Below are 23,639 nucleotides of genomic sequence, written 5' to 3'. Positions count from 1 at the left end.
CACTTACCAACGTGCATTCTCCATTATGTGAGGCTTCTTTTCAACTTGATGGGTCTATAATTTGCAAGGCTAAAACAAATTGATAGTAATTCCTACCCAGCCTCTGAATGTTCACATTGTTAGCTTGTAGCTTTTAAGTACTATAAACAAGTCATTGTAAATTCTCAAAATTAATGATATGTTAAATTTTAGTTAACTGAGGTCATACAAGGATAACTCCAACCTCAAATACGAGAAACCCAGGTAAACAATTATAATTTAATTAACTTACTGCAGATTTTATGTTTATCCTAAAATACCTTATATTCTGAGATGCATTAAATTCCCAAGTGAACTTATATCCAGCAGAGCCATGCTCACAGGCAGGTTAGAAAACCAGATGCTACATTTACAGCATTCTTTAACAGCACAAGATTTTCCAGATGGTTTATTTTTTCTATTTTTCACAAAGCCGTGGAATTACATAGTATAGTTTTGGGATTAAGGATATAGCCTTTTGAACTTGAGTTCATCAGCTAGCTCTACTCCTTCCAAACTGGTGACCTGGGGAAGGTGGTTTGATCTAACACCGCCTTAGTTTTTTCATCCTGAGAAGGGGAGCCAGGATTCGTGCCTGCCTCATTGGAGTTGTTGTGAAGATGAAATGAGTTAGTATGTGTCACTGTCTGGTGCACGGTAAAGGTCCATCGTCATTATCATTTGTAGTAGTAGAAGCAGCAGCAGTGGTCGTAGCAAGAGTTGTTTTTAGTAATGTGAGAGTTCATAGACGCTTTGGTGGGACCTGTCTGTCCTTGGTTGAATTCTCCACTCTTCCTTCCAGCAGGAAAATGGCAGATGCACGACAGCGGCCTCCTGAACATCACCAAGGTGTCTTTTTCAGACCGAGGTAAATACACATGTGTTGCTTCTAACGTCCATGGCACTGTGAACAACACGGTGACCTTGAGAGTCATCTTTACCTCTGGAGACATGGGCGTCTACTACATGGTTGTCTGCCTCGTGGCCTTCACTGTCGTCATGATCCTCAACATCACCCGCCTCTGCATGATGAGCAGCCACCTGAAGAAGACCGAGAAAGCTATCAACGAGTTCTTTAGGACAGAAGGCGCCGAGAAGCTGCAGAAGGCATTTGAGATTGCCAAGCGGATCCCCATCATCACCTCAGCCAAAACTCTAGAGCTTGCCAAAGTCACCCAGTTCAAAACCATGGAGTTTGCCCGCTACATTGAAGAGCTTGCCAGGAGTGTGCCTCTGCCTCCCCTCATTATGAACTGTAGGACTATCATGGAGGAAATCATGGAAGTGGTTGGGCTGGAGGAGCAGGGGCAGAATTTTGTGCGGCATACTCCAGAAGGCCAGGAGGCCTCCGACAGGGATGAGGTTTACACGATCCCCAACTCCCTGAAGAGAAGTGACTCGCCCACCGCGGACTCGGACGCCTCGTCGCTGCATGAGCAGCCCCAGCAAATTGCCATCAAGGTGTCTGTGCACCCGCAGTCTAAAAAAGATCCCGTGGGTGACCCAGACGGTGTACAGTTTGAAGTCAAAGATGAAGAGGAGACAGAACCGTCTGCTGAACATTCCCCAGAAACTGCAGAGCCTTCTACGGATATAACATCCACGGAGCTAACATCTGAAGAACCAACGCCTGTTGAGGTAGTAGATCGAGTCCTGCCACCAGCTCACCTGGAAACTGCAGAGCCAGCGGTGGCACATGACAAAAACACCTGCATTATTTATGAAAGCCATGTCTAATATCAACTACGAAAAGCTATGCATATCAAGAAAATCAGGGGCTGCTCCTTGTAGTGCAGATGTAGTACGCACTTGCCGCTAAGCCTTACCAGGAGACTCTCATCCCTTGGGTAGGAGTGATGCCATTTTCAAAGGGGAAACTCCTGAGTGCAGGTATTATGTGACTGGAATTTCCCCAATAGAAAAGGATGCGAGAAACATCAGGGTGCAGAATCGATAATACTGGACGGAAGGCGTCTGTCCACGTGATACGAATTTTAGAGGCTCTTCTCTGCCAAATACCTTAATGGGTGATTCCCTTTTGGCAAAGAGAATATTACTATAAGATATTCTGAGCTCAAGAGCCCTGTCCAATGCACACTGCATTGCTTTTCCTTTAAAAAAAAAAATTATAGGTCTGCTACAATAGCAAATGCACGTACATGGGTTTGTTGCACTTTCTTCTCAGTTTTTATTCCTATCATTGTTCCTTTATAATGGAGTAGTCGTTATAGAAATACTAATTGCTCTTTCCGGTTTAGTCCTCTTGGCCACTTTGTCCTTATTTTCCCCTCGAACACGTACCTCACAGACTTTGGTATCAGTCACTCTAGTAGCAGGGCTGATACCTATAAGTCAAGTTGTAATGTTCCATAGTTACTAGGCTCATTATTTTTGTCACTTCCCAAGCCCGCTTTCATACATCACCTTTTTTTGGTTTCCAGTGAAGCTGCTATTGTGAAACTGAGAAAACCTTTGTCCAGGAATAGCACTTTAATAGCCAAATAAAAACGTGTTTACCTGTCCAGTTCTGAGAGCCTTTTGGTGAGCTCAACTGAAGTATGGAGGGAGATGGTAAAAGGTTGAATATACCCATATTACCCATGAAAACTGCTCTTTTTATGGTTACATAACATCATCCTACAAACAAAAACTGATTCTTTATTTGGAAAATGTATTGCTTCCAAGGACAGAGGCATTTGATGAATCCCTGCAGGTTGCAGAGTTTTGGCTTCCCCGGAGGGCTTGCAGGGACATATGCCTTTGGGTGACTCAAACACTGGATCTGGGGCAGCAAAAGAAAGATCTGTGAGGCCGTGTAACCAGGTCCACTTTTGTGAACCACAGAGCTAACTCATTAGTCTTGAAGGGGAGAGTGAAAGGTTAGAAAAATGGTGTAGCTGTGTCATCAAATTTCATGCCAGATTGTGGAATTATTTTTTAGTCTCACAAGAAAGCAGTTATACGTGAGACTGAATGATGATGGAAAGAAGAAAAAGTCGGTCTATGTAGAGGCCAACACCTTACCTGACCGTGCCAATAACCAACTGCCTGACATTGGGCAGGTCTGGGTCTCAGTTTCCTTTTGTCAGAGGAGAGAGACTAGATGTACTCTGAGCACCATCTAAATGGTCTCACTCTCTCACAGAACCAAATCAATATCATCATGCTTTTCTCTTTCCAGGTACTTAACAGATTTTTACTTTCTACTCTGGGGTTCCCCTCACATTGTTTATGCTGCATGACTTACTCAAAGAGGATCAATTTCAAATAATCATAGCATTTTAAGCAAGTTGTGGCTGTTCTCTCCCAAACCATCATTAGGATCACTTCCATAGTTGAAATTTAATCGTGGTGAGAATGAGTGGTATTTCATTTTCACTTAGAACCTTAAAGTTGTAAGGGTCATGGCCACATCAAGTGATGGGGTCATGACACTGGAGGTTACACAGGCCACGCTGGTACTGAGAGCAGACCCAGATGTTTAGTCCTCACTCTGTCACTATCTGGATGAGTGACCTTGGACAATTCCCTTCCCCTCTCTAGGGTTTACTCTTTCTCTGCTGCAGAATATGGGGGTTGTGCTTGATGAGTCACAAGATCCCTTCTAGCTCAGACATTTACTGCTTTCTAGAAAGTTTGTAATATGCCAAGATGGAATGGCCCCCACTGCAAGAGACAAACAACATTGGGAGCAAAACACAGAGACAGGAGATTGGTTGCTTTTGTGGTCCTGATTTTACAACAAATGTGTCTGGCTCTGGAGCCAGAGGACGGTGGGTTTGGCTTTAGGGGTGGCTTCTTCTTCATAGATAACTCATGTGGAAGGCAATCTGACAAGACCTGGAGTTTGGTCAGACATCACTTGGCCAGGAAAGAACTGCTGGCGTCCAGTTAGAAGTGTCTTGGGTGATCATGGAAAGCAACTAGTAGTCCAGCAGTCAGGAGAAACCATGACTCCCAATGGGCTCCCTGGGCTAGGGTTTTATGTATTCATGTTGCAAACCAGCTTTATCTCCAACTCTCAGAATATAAACATTATCCACTTGTCATGGATGTCAGCAGATTCTTAGTATGGATCTAGGTGTCCAAAACAAGAACAGAGATTTAAGCTCACTTTGTGATATTATGTGAACTTTTCCCCATTCTGTTCAGTTCTCATTCCGTTTAAACCCATGTGCAGATTTCCACATGGAAATTACAGAAGGCATCAGTACTATCTAGACATTGATTAGGAATTAAAAATGTAAAATCAGCAGATTTTTTTATGAAGCAGGAGCAGAAATGTGTGACCAAAGAATGTTCCAGATTGGTTTTAGCTTCTAAAGACTGGGGAGATGATTATACAGATTTTCCAAACTTTTCCCTTCTGAGGCATCAAGAAGCTCTTGACACAATAATGGCCAACCTAAAAGGAGGTTGGTTTACAATGGAGATTTCTTCTTCCTGAAATTCTGCACTCTTCCTATCCATCTTACAGCTTCTTTATGAAATGAGAAAGGCTCTCTTCTAGAATATAAAATGCAGAAAGACCTCGTGACTTTCAGCTGATTTTTCAAAGATAAACTGTTCAGCTTCATAGAAATTCATAGAAGTATGGCTATAGGTGTGTGTGCTTGTGTGCACGCATGCGCATCAGGCTCATTTGGGCAGTTTTAAAACCTTAACACTAAATCCCAAGCCATGTCCTTTGGGTCTTATGTAGTCATTCTCAATATCACACAGTTTCTGGTTTCTGAGTCATAACTCTAACAACTTTTTTCTTGAAATTCTGAAAATGATTCAGATACATGTGCATATTTAATTCACTTAGATGACCTGTAAACTTGGACGGTATTTATTCTAAATGGGAAAAAAAAAACAATTTTATACTGAAAAATCTATGTAATTTATAATGGTTTTGTTTTATATATTATATTTTCATATATTTAGGGCACATCTACTGTTCTCATCTTTTTGTATATCATACTCGGCAAAAAGAAATACTAATACTTGACTAAAATCTCTAGGAACCAAATGTGACATATAACGTATAGAAATTGCTCTAAAAATATCTGAATGTTCTCACTCATCCCAACCATTATTGTGCCATTACATCCGGAATGATTTGTCTCAGATGCTTGTGAACATTCCTTTTTTTTTCAAAAGTAAGGTTAAAAGGCCTGACATCCCACAAGGGATTCTGGAATCTCCGTCCTTCCCTTACCTTTTGTATTGTTTGCTTCATTTTTAACTGTAGAAGTCTGTGTTGTTTACGTTTCCCTTTGAAGGGCAAAGGTGAGATAAGAAAGCAATTTGACAAAAAAACTGAATTGAACTACGGCTATGTAAATTATTTAATGGACTGATGACATGTTTGAAGTCTAATGCTTAGATTGTTATTTGTCGGTGATCTAGGATCTGCTCAGCTCTTTAGCACATGAAGAAAATGTAAGGCACAAAGAGTATTTGCATGTTGTGAACAGGCACCCTCTCAGTGTAGTGCAGCCAACACAAATCAGCCTAACTATAGAAACACCCATCCCAGCCACTGAAGACGCGGTTTTAGAAAGGCAAATCGACACCTTTTATTCGCAGATTGAAATACAGTGTTGTATCTGTGCTAAAACTCTTTAATGGCGGCCCCTATGGTTCTGTTCACAGGGGATTTCCTCTCAGTGTTTCATTTGGGAAGAAAATGGGACATTTAACTTATCTTTCAGATACTCTGTTTGATAATCAGCTCAGTCACTCAGTGACTATTCTGCACCTATCTTCACAGATCCTTTTGGCATTCCCTTAAGATTGTAATCCCTGTTTCTAGTCTTCCTTTTTAAACTAATTTACTGGTACTCTTTCAGCCTACCAAATTTCATTGTATATTCACACACATATTTTGAGCACCTGATACCTTCAAGAAACTAGACATTTTGACATTCACCTATTCAGTTAAAAATCCCTCAGTAGATAACAAAGTTCATTTTCCTAATGACTTCTTTTTAGGGTTTCTACAGTGATTAGCCAGGTTTGGATTCAGTAAATCAGTGGTGGGGGGAAAAAATCAAAAGAAAATTGCTTAGGATGTTTTCCAAAGGACTGAGTGTGTGTCTGTTACACAAGAATCATCTGAGGGGGATAATGATCTTTGAGATTTTTTAGAGATACCAATTTTAAGGGGGCTAATACTTAGACTACCACAATCAAAACCGAAGCTGTTAGGGAATGTAAAAATAGAAAACAAATAGCTCTAAGAATATTCTGGCATAAATCGATTTTATTTAACCAGTAATGAAAACCTTCAGATGTGTCTGTCAGACACCATAGCGCTGCTTACAGTGAGTTAGGGTCAAAGAAGATGCTTGCTTGCACTTAGGTTTTGGCTTGCTATAGCTCTAGTTCTGGATGTCCTTTGTTAAAATTGGAAAATAAGATGAAAACCTTTATCTGGGAAAAATGTCAAACTGTTGATTTCGTGAACTATGAATGTTCACTTTTTAAAAATAATTTAAAGATATAAACAAATGACTTTTAAGTTGATGTTATAGTAGCAAAACAAAAACCATGTGTTCCATCCTGTATTTTGATTGTTGCTTTAATAAAGGATTTGCGCAGGTGTATGGATTATGTGTCATGTCCCACCTGAAGGGCATTTGATTGTGGCCTGATTTACTCTTTCAAGTGGTAGGACATCTGTCACCAATTCTTTTCCCAACCTTTTGCATCCATGACATATCTGGAGAGAAAAAAAGGAAAAATGAAATAATTTATATGTAAAACTGCAAAATTTATCCAAATTCAGAGACTTCAACTCCATCTTAACAAACTTTGTAGCAGTGCCTTTTTATCTTTATCAAGAAATCATTTTTAACATGTAACGTCAAGCATTCTGTAGAGAATTCAGAAAGGCCAGGAAACTCATATACTCACCATTCCACAGAAGGTATGAGTAATAGATCTGCCTAGACACCACCTAGACAACAACCAAATCCAGGTCAAATCCAAGAACATGCTAAGTAGGTTCCTTTTGACAATCCCTAAGCTTCAAAAGTGGAGTCCCTCTCAGATAAGATGAGATATAACATATAAAGAAAACAAGAAAGGGCACTACCAAATGGGAAAGCAAGACAAAAAGGGCAGAAAGTAATTTACAGCAGACTGAAGAGGCAAACAAAATAACTGAGTTATTCAATAAACTATGCATATAACTAACCATCCCGAGGTTCTCCTAAGCAAAAAACAAAAACAGTCTAAGAGAATTATGCTGGCATTAAGGGAAGAATTAACAATTGTGTTATTACGAAAGAGAAAATAGGAAAGTTTTGTGCTAACCAGGTAACTTTGGTGCATATTTTCAGACCCGGAGCAAAGAGTTGCTCAATTTTTTGCAGGTTTTGGAGTGCTATGGACCTTAAAGGAGCTAGGTAAAGATTAATATGAATTGGAGTGATTTTCAAATAAGCATATAGTCACTGAGTGGGAAAATAAATGTGAAGTTATCTGATTATCTTTTTTACAATGTGCCCACAGGTAGTCATTCAGCGTGGCTTGAAAATCTCTGATAAATGGGGAGCTCATTTCCTCCTGCAGTAGTATATTCCACTGTGGCTGGGTTTTAAGTGATGAGTCAAATTAAAGTGGTACCGCACTGGTCCTTGAGCTACCTGGAGCTGAAAGTGTGAGTTAGTCTTGCCACAATAAAATTGCCTTTTTACTGTCAACACAAAACTAAAATTGTAAATGTATTCATGTAAAAGGATTACAAAAATGTGGGGCGCCCTGAAGCTACTACATTAACGTACCATGTGGCAAACACCCTTTTGAGTGAATGGCTTCTGCCACTGGGTAGTAGAGGCCGAAGTCCGGTGAATAAGGCGCTCCCCCTCCCAGCCCGAGATGTCCTAAGGCGACAGCTCACTAAAGGATGGTTGGCAGCCAGAAGGAAGAAGTGTACCAAGCAGCGGATTAATTGCCTCAGTCTATTAGTATACTTTTGAAAGACCATTAGAACTGACTGCTGAGAGAAGTATATATATGTGTTAGATGGCATATTGAGGTATTTTAAAACCAATTGAATTAGAGCTGTCCCCAATTGCATTTACGCTATTAGGTAAAATGAAGATACCCAGGGTAAAATAACAATTTTGCTAAGATATTTAAATAACTAATGAGTAAGGTAAAAATATGAAGATTGATAAAGCCGTATGAATTTTTCAAAAAAATTTCTCAATACCAGTGGAGTGGGTTTCCTTACAATTATTCATGTTTTAAAGTTCATTATGGATTAGGTGTCACAGTGAATTATGCAGAAAAATCACCTGCACCTAGAACCCTAACAGCATTAGTGGACATTTTATTCAGTGCAAATGCTGTACAGCACCTATTTTCTGAAATTTTTCATGATTCATAGGAAGCTGATGTGTACTGGAGACCCCTGAGGTGTTCGGTGCCTCTGGTTTGAAGTCTGATTGCCTCTCGTGTCTGCTGGGGCTGCACACTTCTTCCAACTAGGCAAATGGTGAGGTGAATAAAATTGTCCCAAAGCTGTAAGAAGCTTCCTAATTCAAACCATCAAGGAAAGAAATGACAAGTGTGTGTGAAGAAAGAGGTACAACTCTCTGTCCTCGCTGTCTAGAACGCCCCCACTGTCGGTGATGTTTCCCACTCTCATCCCCTCTAGCAATACCTCAGCTGTTCTGCCAAGAGAACCAGGTTACTGTGCATGAAGTATAATGCTTGATTACAGAAGAGAGTCTATGAAAAAAATTCATCTACCACATAGTAGACATTTTATCAGTTTAACCTAAAAGAAATAAAATTATTTTTAAAGATTTTATTTATTTATTTGATGGACAGAGATCACAAGTAGGCAGAGAGGCAGGCAGAGAGAGAGGAGGAAGCAGGCCCCCGGCCGAGCAGGAAGCCCGATTTGGGGCTCAATCCCTGGACCCCGGAATCATGACCTGAGCTGAAGGCAAAGGCTTCAGCCCACTTAGCCACCCAGGCGCCCCTAAAAGAAGTAAATTTTAATGCTGGTTATGTTTGAAATTATTTTAAAACAAACATTACAAAAATTATGAGTTGGCATCTTTGTAGAAATGTCTTCAACTAAAGAAATTTGAAAGTGTTAAGACCTTAGAAATTGCAGATGATTTAAATACATTCTATTTGTAGGGGGGGAATGACAGCCAATGTAGACCATTTGCGATCATTAAATTTTTTAATGTGCAGAATGTAACGTTCCTAATTTTTTGGTCATCACAGTAATTACTGTAATTAATAAATTTCTGAAACCCTGCCTGATAGTGAAAAAAATTTAATCCCCCAATTCTAAATATATATGTACTATTCTTGTATCATGTTAACTATTTTGTTACCTTTCATTCCACAATGAGTTTTATGTGATTGGGTTAAATATATTGTACATTCTGTGAGTCCTTTGAAATTGGAAATTGCTGTGTTTCAAACAAGCTCACTAATTCTCAGTAATCAAATATCTTACTCCCAATTATTTTGAGTCAAGAAACCTTTACTGTATGATTAAAAAAGCAGAACAGCTAGATGATCTATAAATGCTTTATCTGAAGCTAAAAATGGAAGGCTTTCTGCTGTAACACAAGAATAAGACATTATTATGCTATGCTTACATACAGACCAAACGTTCGTGTCCACCTAAAATTCTATGGTGAAATCCTAATCCCCAATGTGATGTTATTTGGATGTAGGGCCTTTGGTAGGGGATTAGGTCATGAAAGATGAAGCCCTCATCAATGGAATTAGTGCCCTTATTAAAAAAGACCCCACACAACTCCCTCACCTCTTCTGCCATATGAGGACACAGCAAGAGGTCAATGTCTATGAACCAGGAAACAGGCTCCCACCAGACACTGAATCTTCCACTGCCTTGATCTTGGACTTCCAGCTTCCAGGACATAAAAAACAAAACAAAACAAAAACAAACCCTTGTTGTTTATGCCACCCAGTCTAAGGTATTTTTGTCTAGTAGCCTGATGGACCAAGACAGCATGAACAGTGTAAAACAATACAATGTAGGAAAATACAACGCATGTAGCTTATTTCCTCCAAGTCCTTACGTATGGGTTTGGATTGCCTTTTTAAACATTATCCTTATAATTTTTTTAACACAGCAATATAAAAATCAATACAAATATAGAATTATGAACTTTCAATTATTTTTCTTCTTTATTAAACGTACATTCACCAGGATAGGAAAATTATAAGATAGTCATGATTGTCTTCTTTGTATGAGATCTAAAGAAGATAGCTATGCTTTATGACACCAAATTTAGATTCAATCCTTTTCCTAAACACAAAACTGTCTCCCAACTGGTAGCAAAAATGTGTATGTACCTACAATGGCAGGATGAACCTTGCTACTGTTTGTGAACATGTGTGTTTGCTTCTGTGTTGCACGTATGAATTTTATCTTCCCAAATACTCTTGACGCTAGAACAGCAAACACATTTTAATTAGACTTTGTTTTGAGATAATTGTAGATTCACTTGCAGTTGTAAGACTCAATATGGAGAGATCACATGTACCCTTTATCAGGGCCCCACAATGGTAACATTTCACAAAACTACAGTACACTATCACGATCAGGATATCAACTGACACAATTACCAGTCTTAATCAGATTTCCCAGGTTTACATGCACACATCTATTTTGTGTATCTACCACCATAATCAAGATATGGAACCATTCCATTACCACAAGGATCCCCTGTGTGGCTCTCTTACAACTACATCTACCCCCATCCCACCCCAGAACACATTTACTGTAAATCAGTAAACTCAGATAACTAAAATGTGCCTGGGGAACCAACTGTAATAAGTGTGTTTTTCCATAGAAATATGTTTAAATTTATCAGTCTCTTGATATCTGGTTTCCTGTCCCTTTTGAAGGATTCACACGGTGAAGACAGAGAGTTGGTTTCTGAAACACAAAGGAGGGACAGCCACATATATTGAAATTCTAGAAAACTCTTGAGAAGTAGGGGTCTGAGTAGCAACAGGTCACAGTGTGTTGGTGGGGGAACTCTTGGACATCCTATTCATACCCTAAGCTGTTCCTGTAGCCAAAAGATCGCAAACATAGAACAAAGGCATGATTTTTACATGTCTTTGCAAGTCTCAAGGGAAGAAAAAGTAGTCACTCCAGTATCTAAAATGTCTAGTACTCCAGAAATTCTAAAACTAAGGGTGGTAGAAAATCATGAGTGAAGATTCAAACCACCTCTATGATACTGGTGGTCTTGATAGCCTTGTATTCGTCTCTCTTAGGTAAGACAGGACGTAGAATTTCAAAGCCCAGCACCTAGGCCGTAATGAGATATGGATTCTGATGTTACCATAAGCATCAAGGGCCTTAGTAAAACCCTAGTAATGACAGTTACCATTCAAGTATTGAAATCAAGACAACTGGCCACACTGTTGAGGAAAAAGATCCTCTACCTACCCAGCCTGAGGGAATGTGCGGGAGGCAGATTCCTAAGCAGGGTCACTTGAGTCTTAAAAGATCCTCATTCAAAGCCACTGAAATGGCATCGCGAAAAATTCATTCCTTCAGAGTAACGTTTTCTCTTATTACACAAATAGCCTAGGCATGTAATCACTTTTAGCCTCTGTCAGGCATCATGAATACAGAGAAGGAACTGGTTTAATCCTATGACTCTACCTAACAACCAGCTGAGATTTCAGCACCTGGGGGTGAGAAGTGTTTAAAGGATAGAGGAGAAGAATGTTGACTCCAAGGAGACTTTCAGAAGGACAGACCTAGACAGAGGTCCAGAGCAGCCAAAAAGCTGAATCCTGACCTCACAGAAATATGAGAGGAGTTGCCTAAGGGAAGTACAAGAAAACTAAAAATAAAAAAATAAGTATGAGAAATATAAAAATTTTATACTATTCCCCAGGACAAGCCATGCCCAGATGATCAGTGAATTTTTAAAATATGGCAAACAGTATATGCACTAGCTTAATACAAATCAGTCATTGAAATCATGGAAAATTATACTCATCTAATATCTAGTCCAAAAAAAATCTCTTCAGTTTTTAAAAATATTTTTATTTTTTTTAATTTCTTTTCAGTGTTCCAGAATTCATTGTTTATGCACCACACCCAGTGCTCCATGCAATACATGTCCTCCTTAATACCCACCACCAGGCTCACCCAACCTCCCACTCCCCTCCCCTATAAAAACCTCAGTTTGTTTCTCGGAGTCCACAGTCTCTCATGGTTCGTCGCCCTCTCCAATTTCCCCCAATTCACTTCTCCTCTCCATTTCCCCATGTCCTCCGCGTTATTCCTTACGCTCCACAAATAAGCAAAACCATATAATTGACTCTCTCTGCTTGACTTATTTCACTCAGCATAATCTCTTCCTGTCCTGTCCATGTTGATACAAAAATTGGGTATTCATCCTTTCTGGTGGAGGCATAATACTCCATTGTATATATGGACCATATCTTCTTTATCCATTCGTCCACTGAAGGGCATCTTGGTTCTTTCCACAGTTTGGCGACTGTGGCCATTGCTGCTATAAACACTGGGGTACAGATGGCCCTTCTTTTCACATCTGTATCTTTGGGGTAAATACCCAGTAATGCAATTGCAGGGTCATAGGGTAGCTCTCTGTTTAGTTTCTTAAGGAATCTCCATACTGTTTTCTAAAGTGGCTACACAAAACTTGCCTTCCCACCAACAGAGTAAGATGGTTCCCCTTCCTCCTCGTCCTCTCCAACACATGTTGTTTACTGTCTTGTTAATTTTGGCCATTCTAACTGATAATCATATCAAAAAATGGGCAGAAGACATGAACAGAGACTTCTCCAAAGAAGACATACAAATGGCTATCAGACACATGAAAAAATGGTCATCATCCCTAGCCATCAGGGAGATTCAGATCAAAACCACATTGAGATAACACCCTAAACCAGTAGGAATGGCCAAAATCTCTTCAGTTTTAATCCTTCTTCCCTCCTCAATGACACGAACCTCAGTGCTTAAAGCATTTTGTTCTAAGCTGATCAGCAGTGTCCTGTTATAAAAAAATCAAGTTATTAAATCATTTCTAAGAAATTATTACCAGTGAAAGTGGCAGACTTTCAGCTGAGTAGCAACACTGAAGCATCTTTGAAATACTTGTTTGTTTTGAATGTGATATATTAATTAGGATGTTTTATTTCAATCACGTTAAAAAATGTTCTTTACAATTGCCAGATCAGTAACACTACTATTCTGTATTTTCCACTCAAACCCCAAGATTAAACACAGAATTTGCACACCACACTCTAACTATAATGCTCAATTTTATCCTGTTCTACCTAAGTTTTGCTCTGTTTTCTCTGCACATGCTGGATTTCACAGTCTTACAGAGTTGTTTCTAGTCATTTATCAACAGTGGGATGTTGTAACATTTCCTGTCTTTTTTTTTTTTTTTTTGTCAGAGTAGTTAGATAAAGCAGGGTAAAAACGCTTACGATTTTTCTTTGGTCCTCCCTCCATAATAGCCTTCCTCGATCTTACAGGCAAATTAGCTTAATAGATGATCCTGCATTCTAAAAACACAAAAAAGTAATTTTCCCAAGACCATACTAAAGTCTTCAGCCTGTGAGCTCTCTCCAAACAGGAATCACACCCAAATTGCCATGTTGTCACAGTGCTTCCTGCAGAACCTTAAGGATTACTGGCCTTTAGTAAGTGTTAATTAAATAAAAACTCCTATGTCTTCTAGCTAATTAAGATTTATTAGGATTGGATTAAATGTCCTCATTTACAGGGGCCAATGAAGGGTAAAAAGTACATTTTGAAGAATCTCTTTGAACCTAAAACCATACTTGTACAGACTCCCATGATCTCAGGATGGTTTTTCTGGGTAGATTTCTTTTTTTGTGAACAGCATATAGCTTAAAGCTGTAAATTTCTTCCCGTGTTCTCTTCTTTCACACTTTAACCTACTATTTAAAAGGGCTGCTTAAAAGTCTTTGGTCCTCTCCAGTGGTGTCACGGTAAGACGATTTTCTCCAATTAAAAATCTGCAGCAAATCCAAGAGAAAGGAATTGTGACATTGAAATTACTTCTATGTCATCACATGTCATGTTCTCTGCAAGAATTTTATAGTCACTGGAAGATGGAGCAGAATCGAATCCTGTCCTTTCTGCAGTGCAGAGATTGGCCAGGATGGTCCATGCATCCCAAAAGGTTAATACATTGCCTGTACAGATTGCCCTCCTTTTGTTCTAGGTTTCTTTTCCCTCAAAAACAAACAAATAAACAAAACCCAAAACGAAACAAAAGAAAATTCTAGAGAATCCAGTTCCTGGAGCTCGTGCTACCTCCTCCTTAAATCTTTACCTAGGCATGGGACGCCTGGGTGGCTCAGTTGGTTAACCTGCTACCTTCCGCTCAGGTCATGATCCTGGGGTCCTGGGATCAAGTCCCGCATCCGGCTCCTTGCTCAGCAGGAAGCCTGCTTCCTCCTCTCTGCCTGCCTCTCTGCCTGCTTGTGTGTACTCTCTCTCTCTGACAAATAAATAAAAATCTTTAAAAAAAAAAAAAAAAGATCTCTACCCAGGCAGACTAGCTCTGACAGAAAAATAATCCCCAAACAGCTGACAAGTTTAAATTTTCCTTTCCTAAATGGTAAGGTATTTGTCTTCCCCGATTTGCTCTCAAGGCACAAACAGGGCAGCACTGCGCATGGACCTCATTGCAGGAGCAAAAAAAATCGGGTACATTAGGTGAGGGGATTATTTCAAGATCAAGAAGACAGCAGAGAGAGACACAACCGGCATAATATACCAACTGATACATATATTGACTCTGAAATCGGGAGCCTGAACATCCTGGTGTTGCCCGCATGCATTTCGCTTACACGAAAGCCAGTGTCTACGTGAAGAGCCACTGTTGACCGCTCGTTGGGAGACAGAGGCCTTCTGCAGCTTGCTGCTGCTTCATTTTCTCGAGGACTCACCACTGTTTCCCTCCCTCCTCCTCTTTTCCCAAAGAAACCCAGTTTCCCCTTATCTTTTTATGCCCCTGCTTCTTGGTCTTTTTATATGCCAGGTTGGACCAGTTACCCAGCCTGGCCTCAGCCCCTGTGGGTAATGAACACTTTTGTTTTCCTCCTGTCTTGAAATTAGCCAGTTGCTTCTCAGTAACCTGGTGCTCAAATTTACACAGGCAACTTCTGAATACACTCCAAGACATACTGGCATTTACTCATATTTCCACCTTAATTATCTCTGGCCCCTCCACCCATTCTTGGTCACCAAATGTCTTCACTGAGACACAAAAATGTCCAAACATGAATTACCTTCAGGGCGTTAACTTTTCCTCCATATTTTACAAAGGCCTTTGAAAGATAAGCTGCATATTTCCTTAATTCCACCTCTTTCCAAACTTCATAACTGATTAGGCTCAATATATCTCCGCTCGCCTGACTCTGCCTTACTGTTCTTTTTTTTTTTTTTTAAAGATTTTTATTTATTTATTTGACAGACAGAGATCACAAGTAGGCAGAGAGGCAGGCAGAGAGAGAGGAAGGGAAGCAGGCTCCCTGCTGAGCAGAGAGCCCGATGCGGGACTCCATCCCAGGACCCTGAGATCCTGACCTGAGCCGAAGGCAGCGGCTTAACCCACTGAGCCACCCAGGCGCCCTGCCTTACTGTTCTGATCCCCAGACCTCACAAACTCATTCTCATTCTCCCCTTCCTAAGCCTACCTTCCACTGACCCACACCCTGAACAAGTTACCGCCTTCAGAATATTATCATCATTGTTCATCCTTGTTCTCTGGGACACTGAGCAAACTTGTCTTAGAGGCCTTGGGCTATTAGGCCCTGAATTGCTTCCTTAAGTGATAAACTGCTTATGTACCAATGTGCCCCACTTCCCCCATCACCCCTGCGCATGTGTTCACGTGCCTACACACATGTACATACAACCCAGCACCAGCATCCCACTGGCCACCAGAGGCAAGCAAGGAAGAAAAAGAAGTGTCAACAATGATGTGAGCCATTCTGGTCATTCTCAGAAACAGTAAATACAGATCATCAAAAGGATAGGTCTTAGAATGGCAGAACCACGTCACAGTTCAGTACACATGTGATCTTGCAACAGAAGGACTGATGGCTGCAACCATGAAAATCTACCTATCCCCTCTCCTATCCTCTCTGATGCCCCACCCAGACAGAAACACACTCATAACCAAATAAGCCAGTTCTTTGTCCTGCTTCTAATACTACCCTCCATCCTGAAGTTTAATAACATTCTAGAGGCAGTGGCAAAGGCGGAAGTCAGAGCCAGATTCCAAACTTGTCTCTGCTAGAGTCCATTTGCGGCCACTCTTCACGCTCCCCTGAATGGCCTATTTCCATAATCGCTGTTGCATGAATGTGAGAAAGTTCTGGGATCCCGGAGTGCTCCACTGACCTGGCATCTGGCAGGGTGGCTCCACTGCTGCCTTCTTATGTAACCTTGCTCTGCCCAATCTCACTGTAAATCCTCTTTTCTGGCATTTGCAAAGTCATGAGAGGCTGGACCCTAGGTATTATTTAACGGCAGAGTAAAAATCCTTTTGAACCCTCTTTGTAAGTCACTTCTCTCTCCTTATTTGCTGTGTTTCTCTGAGCTCCATTTGACCTCTTTATCACCACTTGGTGAAGGAACTGTCAGATCCAGCTATGGATTGAAGGTGGGCCCAGGAGTTTTTTACTTTTATAAGACTATTGTACAAATAAAATCTTTTTTTTTTTTAAAGATTTTATTTATTTGACAGAGAGAGATCACAAGTGGGCAGAGAGGCAAGCAGAGAGAGAGAGAGGGGGAAGCAGGCTCCTTGCAGAGCAGAGAGCCCGATGTGGGACTCGATTCCAGGACCCTGAGATCATGAACTGAGCTGAAGGCAGAGGCTTAACCACTGAGCCACCCAGGCGCCCTACAAATAAATCTTAATTGTTCTTGCTAAGTACTAAGGAATTCAATTTTACCAATTATCAAGAGGTTACTTTGTAATCTGTCCTTAAACTCACTGAGTCAGAACAAATTCTACTGTGGAACTGGGTTACATTATCTTCTTAGCCAATAAGCAATATTGGAAATGAATGGGGCGCATTTACCATACAGTTTCTCTGATCTAATAACATCTAGGTCTACTTCTGTTTTATACTGTGTATTAAATTTAAGCTAAACAGCAAGAAAAAATTAAGGGTGAGAAAATGTGGAGAGTAATCCTAAATATTTCTCAGAATTCCCCCACACATGGGTATGTATTGCATTGTTTTTCTGCAGGCCAGCAGATTAGAGATTCCAGAAGTTCGACAGAATCTCCCTTGTGTTAATTTTTAGCGAGGTAATTATGCATCTCATCACGGTACTTACAAGTGAAATGCAGTACACTAAACTTGATAAGCAGGAAAGTCTGCCTCGGGAAGAACTAGGCATTTTTTTTTTTTTTTTTTAATAAAAGTATCCTTCATCTTGATATTGATGCATATGACTCTTGACTCATTGAAAAGTGGTGTTTTCCAGTAAAACAAAACAAACATCTTTTTGTAAAATTCAAATAATAATCTTCAGATGAAAGATCAAAAACTATTACAAATTTGGAGAATAATGCTGAAGCATATTTGTTATTCAAACTCTCTTCCAGATTAGGAATATTTCTGAAATGGAAAACTAAGTTATCTATCCTCTTTGTAGTTAATATAATTCTGAATTCATTGCTCTTAAAGAATTCTCCCTCATGTGGTCCATTACTGACCATCTGAACCAAATAATTTCCCTTTTTTCCAAAATTTTATTACATTTTCATTGATCAGATGGTGATAAGAAAAGGATTGAACAAAAAGCTGGTCACTCTTTAGCAATTCAACTCTATTTATTGGGTATTTGTTACAATCAAGGAAATACCAGTCTCCAAGATGAACACAAAAATGAACAAGATCTGGTTCCTGTCCTCAAGAACTTCACCTTTTTTAAAAAGGACATAAGTAGTAAATAATTATAATAGATGGTTAAAAAGTAATAAATCCCTTCATTAATAGAGAGATAAAATCCCAGTGAAATCCAAGGGATGAAGAGCACAATAGTTTTGACTGGGAGAAATCAAGAGATCTTTGTAAAGAAAATGGTAATTTCAGATAACCTGTGACTGGCAGTTAGGATTTGAACAGATGAAGATAAGAAACTCAATGTGAGATGAGGGGTCAAGTCAATAAAGGACAATAAAGGACCTTGTCTTGGACTAGAACATAGAATGTGAAGAGGACAATGGTGACAAGGAATGTTGAGAGGTCAGTCAGATGGAGCCGCTATCTGGACCTTGTATGCCAGCATGTAGAGATCAGGCTTTATCCTTGAGCAATGTGGACACACTAAGGAGAAAGTAAGCATGACAGATCTCTGCTTTCAAAAGAAGAAGGGAGGGACACCTGGGTGGCCCAGTCAGCTGAGCCTCTGGCTTTGGATTTTGGCTCAGGTCATGATCTCAGGGTGGTGGGATTGAGCCCCACATCAGTCTCTGCATTGAGTGTGGAGTCTTCTGGAGATTCTCTCTCTCCTTCTCTCTCTACCCTTCCCCCTGTTCGCCCACTTTCTCTCTAAATAAATAAATAAAATTTAAGAAAAAAGAAAGAAGACTGGAGAGAACATGGAAACTCTCTGCAAAGCAGTTCAGAAGACTCTTGATGAACTAAGTTAGTGGCAATGGGAGTAGAGCAAATGGAAGGGATGTAAGAGTATTTCTAAAATGACATTATTGAGGGCTTGACAACAGATTGTTTCTGGAGTAAGAGAGTAGGAGGAGCCAAAAATAAATTGGAGATTTTAAGCCTGGATGACTAAGAGAATTATAGTGCCATTAGCAGAAATAGCGGGGAGAATATAAAGAAAATGGAACATTTGAAACCATTGTAATTATTAATGTGATTTTTTAAAGTCCTTTAAGTACCTCAAAATTCACAGATGAGTATATCAACATGCAATATGACAGAAATGTTTTCTCTCAGTACATTTGGTATTATTAAATATCTTCTTGTCCTTGGACTGATAGAGCAGGCAGTTAGTTAGACATGAGCTTGGGCAAAAGCAATGATAAGCAAGTGACATATTAGAAGCCCTGAGGCACAATATCCTGACTTTGTGGCTTCCAAGACCCTGGGGGCTAAGAGACCAAGAGGCACAGGTACAGAGCATATCCTCTCCTCTTCTGCCTCCTCTACCTCTGCCCCCAGGGTAACCCCTAGACTCATTATAATGCATTTGTATTGTGATTTGAACTCCCACTCCCCTGGGGAAAGGCTGCCATGACAGTTCCAGTACAAAACTTGCAGGGTCGGTCCCTTGGGAAGAGTCTTCCAAATGATTAGAAGCAGCCTCCATTAGAGACCACCCCTGTCCATGACCCAAGATTTGGCTCACATAAAAAGAAAAGACCCCTGTAACCTCAGGGCAGTTGCCGCCCCTGGGCCTGCCTGCTTCTCCTCCTGAGAGTGTACTGTCCTTAATAAACTGTTTTATGCTTGCTACCTTCCTTCTGGCTGCTTTATTTGAGCATAAATCTTTTCTGGGGCATTCAAGAACCAATCTCCATTCACATAATGCAATCTCTCCCACCAGTAAGAAAGACTCCCTCACACAGCAGAACTTTAAGAGCCTGCTATGATATGAGAATATGCAAGGCATTCTTGTATATTGAAAATAAAATACAAATAACACTGATTTTCCTAACACTTAAAAATAGAATCAAGGGGCGCCTGGGTGGCTCAGTGAGTTAAAGCCTCTGCCTTTAGCTCAGTTCATGATCCCTGGGTCCCGGCATCGAGCCCTGCATCGGGCTCTCTGCTCAGCGGGGAGCCTGCTTCCCCTTCCCTCTCTGCCTGCTTGTGATCTCTATCTGATAAATAAATTTAAAAATCTTAAAAAAAAGGGACGCCTGGGTGGCTCGGTTGGTTGGGCGGCTGCCTTCGGCTCGGGTCATGATCCCGGCGTCCTGGGATCGAGTCCCACATCGGGCTCCTTGCTCAGCGGGGAGCTTGCTTCTCCCTCTGCCTCTGCCTACCACTCTGCCTGTGCTCATGCTCTCTCTCTCTCTCTCTCTCTCTCTAATAAATAAATAAAAAATCTTTAAAAAAAATCTTAAAAAAAATAGAATCAATACTTTGTCTTCTGTTAAAAATAGAAACCCATCACATTTAGTATCTTAACTAATTAACTCCTAGGAAGTCTTATTGTTGTTCAAAAGGCCCCAAACCAATGAAGAGAGGATAATTCTAAAGACATGTTGAGCAAACAACCAGAAATGAAATGGCTCCATTAGGATGCTTTTGGCTGCCCTAGGAGAAAACCCAACTCCAAATGATTTAAACGTTAGGATTTTTTTTTTTTTTTAAATCTCACATAACAAGAACGCTGGAGAGTTTCCCAGATTGACTAAATCATCAGTATAATTGAGTACTAAGATTTCTCCAGATTTCAACAGTCCCATTTTCTCCTCAGTCTTTCAACTAGGTTCCCTCATGATTATCCAAGTAGCAAAAGCAACTGCAGGTATGGTCTGTTCGTACTTGCCATTTGGAAACAGAAAATTAAAAAGGCTACTTCTTCTTATTCCTGTTAGTTTGCTTTGTTTTAAGGAAGGAAAATCTATCTCATCAGTGCACCCAGCAGACTTCCCGTCACATCTCATTTCTGGCACGGAGTGAAATGCCCATCCTTAAATCAGTCACCGGCTTATAGCAACCAAAACACATACCCTGTTGATAGGGCCAACCTCCCCCTGAAATCCTCAACTATTAAGAGGGTTGAGCAAAATTGGGGCTCTAGTAAAAAGGAAGACAATACAGATGAAGTTGGGTGACAACCAGTGGTATCTGCAATAATCTCAAGGGCAGAAGAGAGAGAGAGAAAGAGGAGGAGGGAGTGGGGGAGAGAGAGAGAGAGAGAGAGAGAATAATCAACTTGAGAATGGATTAAGAGGGTGGATTTTTTTAACACTTTATATCAATGAATTCAGAAATTGAGAACAATCTGCCCTTATTTTCTGTCACTCTTTCAGGGGCCTTTTGTAGCCATAGAAACTAGCACTGATTAGAATAAAGTTCTTGGCCTCTCCAGCCACAACCAACGTTTGGAAGGGAATTCAAAGTCACCGGAGAGCTAGCACGGATTCTTGGGAGAATGTGAGCACGAACCCTCCTCACGATGCCAAACTGGCACAGGATACTGCAGCCGCTCTGCAAATGAACAGTACACAATAAACAAGCCAAGAGAAAGAGCTTCAAGTCCTAAATGCCCTCTTGAGAGAAGAGAGAAGGCAGTTCCTGGGAACAGTGAACAAATCCTGTCAGAAAAGTAGAATCATTGATTTCTATCATGAATGACTAATCACTATGGTGTGGTTTCGAATAGAAATACAAGTTCTACAGCCCAAAGAACTACTGGCCCTATCTGCTGTGATGTTCCCTTTACACTCACTTGATAAAAGCATCCCAATAAATTAGACTGTCTAGAGTTTGTTTAAACCAGACCATCGCAGATTCATTAAAGTATTTACCCACAAATCCAATTTTCATTTCCATTTGTCGTGCCTCCGGGAATTTTCTTACTCGATTAGGGATGGCTGATACATGTCTGAGGTTTGGGTAAGATAAATACTGCCAACACAGCTGAGTTCTTTGTATCTTCATGTCAATGCACATGGTACTTTTAGCCTGTCAATTCAATAAATCTGTGCATTTGCCATCTCAAGGCAATATGAAAACCTTGAAAAATTCATGCTCACGTGTCTAAAGCAACTAACTGGACACCTATCCTTACCAGCAAGTTAACAGATACAAGACACCTATAGCTTACCAGCCAAGTTATCAACTCACTGGGTCATACACAAACACTACCACAGCCAGGTGATCAAGGACACCCTGGCCTGTTTGTGGGCTCTACTGTTCTCCATTCTCCTCTATTCATGTTCTTTTAAATCAATATAAAGAATATATATCAATATACCTAAATCAAATACAATACCACAGAATAATGGTGATGATCATGAGAACAATAATCATTTACTTAACAAGTGTTATTAAATGCCTGCTAATGTATATGCTAGGAACTATTCTAGGTGTTAGAAGTGCAGCAGTGAACAAGGCAAAAATATCATATGACATTTATTTATTTTTGCTAAGGCAAAAACAACAATGCAGGGTAAAGAGAAAATGAAGTGTGGTCGGTGAGGACAGGGCCCTAGTCCGTATGTAGCGGTCTTTATGCGAAGGCCTCAATAATAGGGTAATATTGAAGAAAAACCCTGAGGAAATTTAGAGCAAGCCAAAGTGGGTATCTGAACAAGGAAATTCTAGGTAGGGGGAGGAATGAGTACAAAATGCCGAGAGAGAAGAGTGCTCAGTATGTTCCAGGAGCAGCAAGGATCCAGTGTGGGCTAGTGACAGGGAGCCCCAGGACTTAAGACAGGGAGGAAGAGGCAAATTTCCCAGGCCCTGGACGGCAACTTAAAGATCTGTGATTCTAATTTGAGATGGGATACCACTGGAGGACTTCGGTCACAGTAATGATGGGATTTAGGAAATCAGCAAAACGAGGAAATTCAATACTAACTTAAAGTCCCAGGATTCAAATGAAATTGTGTGGTGTAACAACCCTAAAGGCATGCCTTCAGTAGAGCACAGCACCTCCTTTCCAACCCTGATTCCTTCTCACCACTCTTCAGTGGCACAGAGTCTGTGCTTTTGGCAGAATCCGGCAGAGTCCAGCTCAATCTGCCCATCTCCACTCTGGTTAGCAGCACATGCTGTGGTGGTCTTCTGCCACTACCTAAACCCCCTTCTTGTGCTTGAGGAATCCTCCACCTCGAGATAGAGGGCAGCTCTCACTCTAGAAGCTTAAAAAGCCCAATACTCTACCAGTTTCCCTTGCAGAGAGAACATGGCTTCTCAAAGAAGACAGCATATTTAGAGGTCCATAAGGAAGGTGGTGGCCTGTGGAAGCAGGGGTCATGGACTCGCCATCCTTCCTTCCTCCAGGGCCAGCGATGGCAGAGGTTTGGTCATACCGCTCACGCTAGCCCATGTGATCATAGTGGTACGAGATGCAGTGACTATTCCCAGTCTGGGGTAGTGCCTTGTTCTGCTTATCAATTGCTGCACAAAAAAAACACTCTATATGCACACTTTCAAAATACCCAATAAAGTATTGCTACCTACAGACACTACACTGTAAATTAATTCTCCAGGACTTACTTCTCTTGTAACTGGAGGTTTGTACCTTTCCTCTTCCTTCACACTTAGATCCCCCAACTCTGGCAACCACCAATCTGTTCTTTATTTCTACAGTTTTTAAAATATATTCTCTCTATATATATTTCTGTCTCATTTATTTTGTTTAGCATAATGCCCTCAAGGTTTATCCATGTTGTCACAAATGGCAGGGTTTCCTTCTTTCTTATTATGACTGAATAATATTCTACTTCTCACATTTTTTTTCCTTTTTTTTTTTTGAAAGCTTTCTATTTTTTGGTGGTTTAAAACAACAGAAATTTATTATTTTATTTCACAGTTCTAGAGGCCAGAAGTCTGAAATCAACTGCAAAACAGTCCAGCAGTTTCTACACTTA

The 23,639-nt window shown here is 40.5% G+C and overlaps 1 protein-coding gene across 3 annotated transcripts in view; it reads left to right on the top strand.

The window, feature by feature from the left end:
* The window catches only part of LOC111155705 (microfibril associated protein 3 like), a 35,672-nt gene extending 33,400 nt beyond the window's left edge, over positions 1-2,272 (top strand). For 2 of the 3 annotated variants that reach the window (XM_022516034.1, XM_022516043.1), the window contains exon 2: positions 824-2,272. In XM_022516034.1, the coding sequence (XP_022371742.1) occupies positions 824-1,755 (932 nt within the window). In that variant the 3' untranslated portion in view covers positions 1,756-2,272. Of the gene's footprint in view, positions 1-820 lie in introns of all 3 variants that reach the window. The other variant, XM_022516025.1, reaches the window with a different exon arrangement.
* The last annotated feature ends 21,367 nt before the right edge of the window (positions 2,273-23,639 follow it).

This window comes from Enhydra lutris, unplaced genomic scaffold, assembly GCF_002288905.1.
Source record: "Enhydra lutris kenyoni isolate GAN:26980312 unplaced genomic scaffold, ASM228890v2 scaffoldscaffold3, whole genome shotgun sequence".
Classification (NCBI taxonomy): Eukaryota; Metazoa; Chordata; class Mammalia; order Carnivora; family Mustelidae; genus Enhydra; species Enhydra lutris.
The sequence above is the reverse complement of the archived record's forward strand: the minus strand, read 5'-3'. Positions and strand labels throughout refer to the sequence as shown.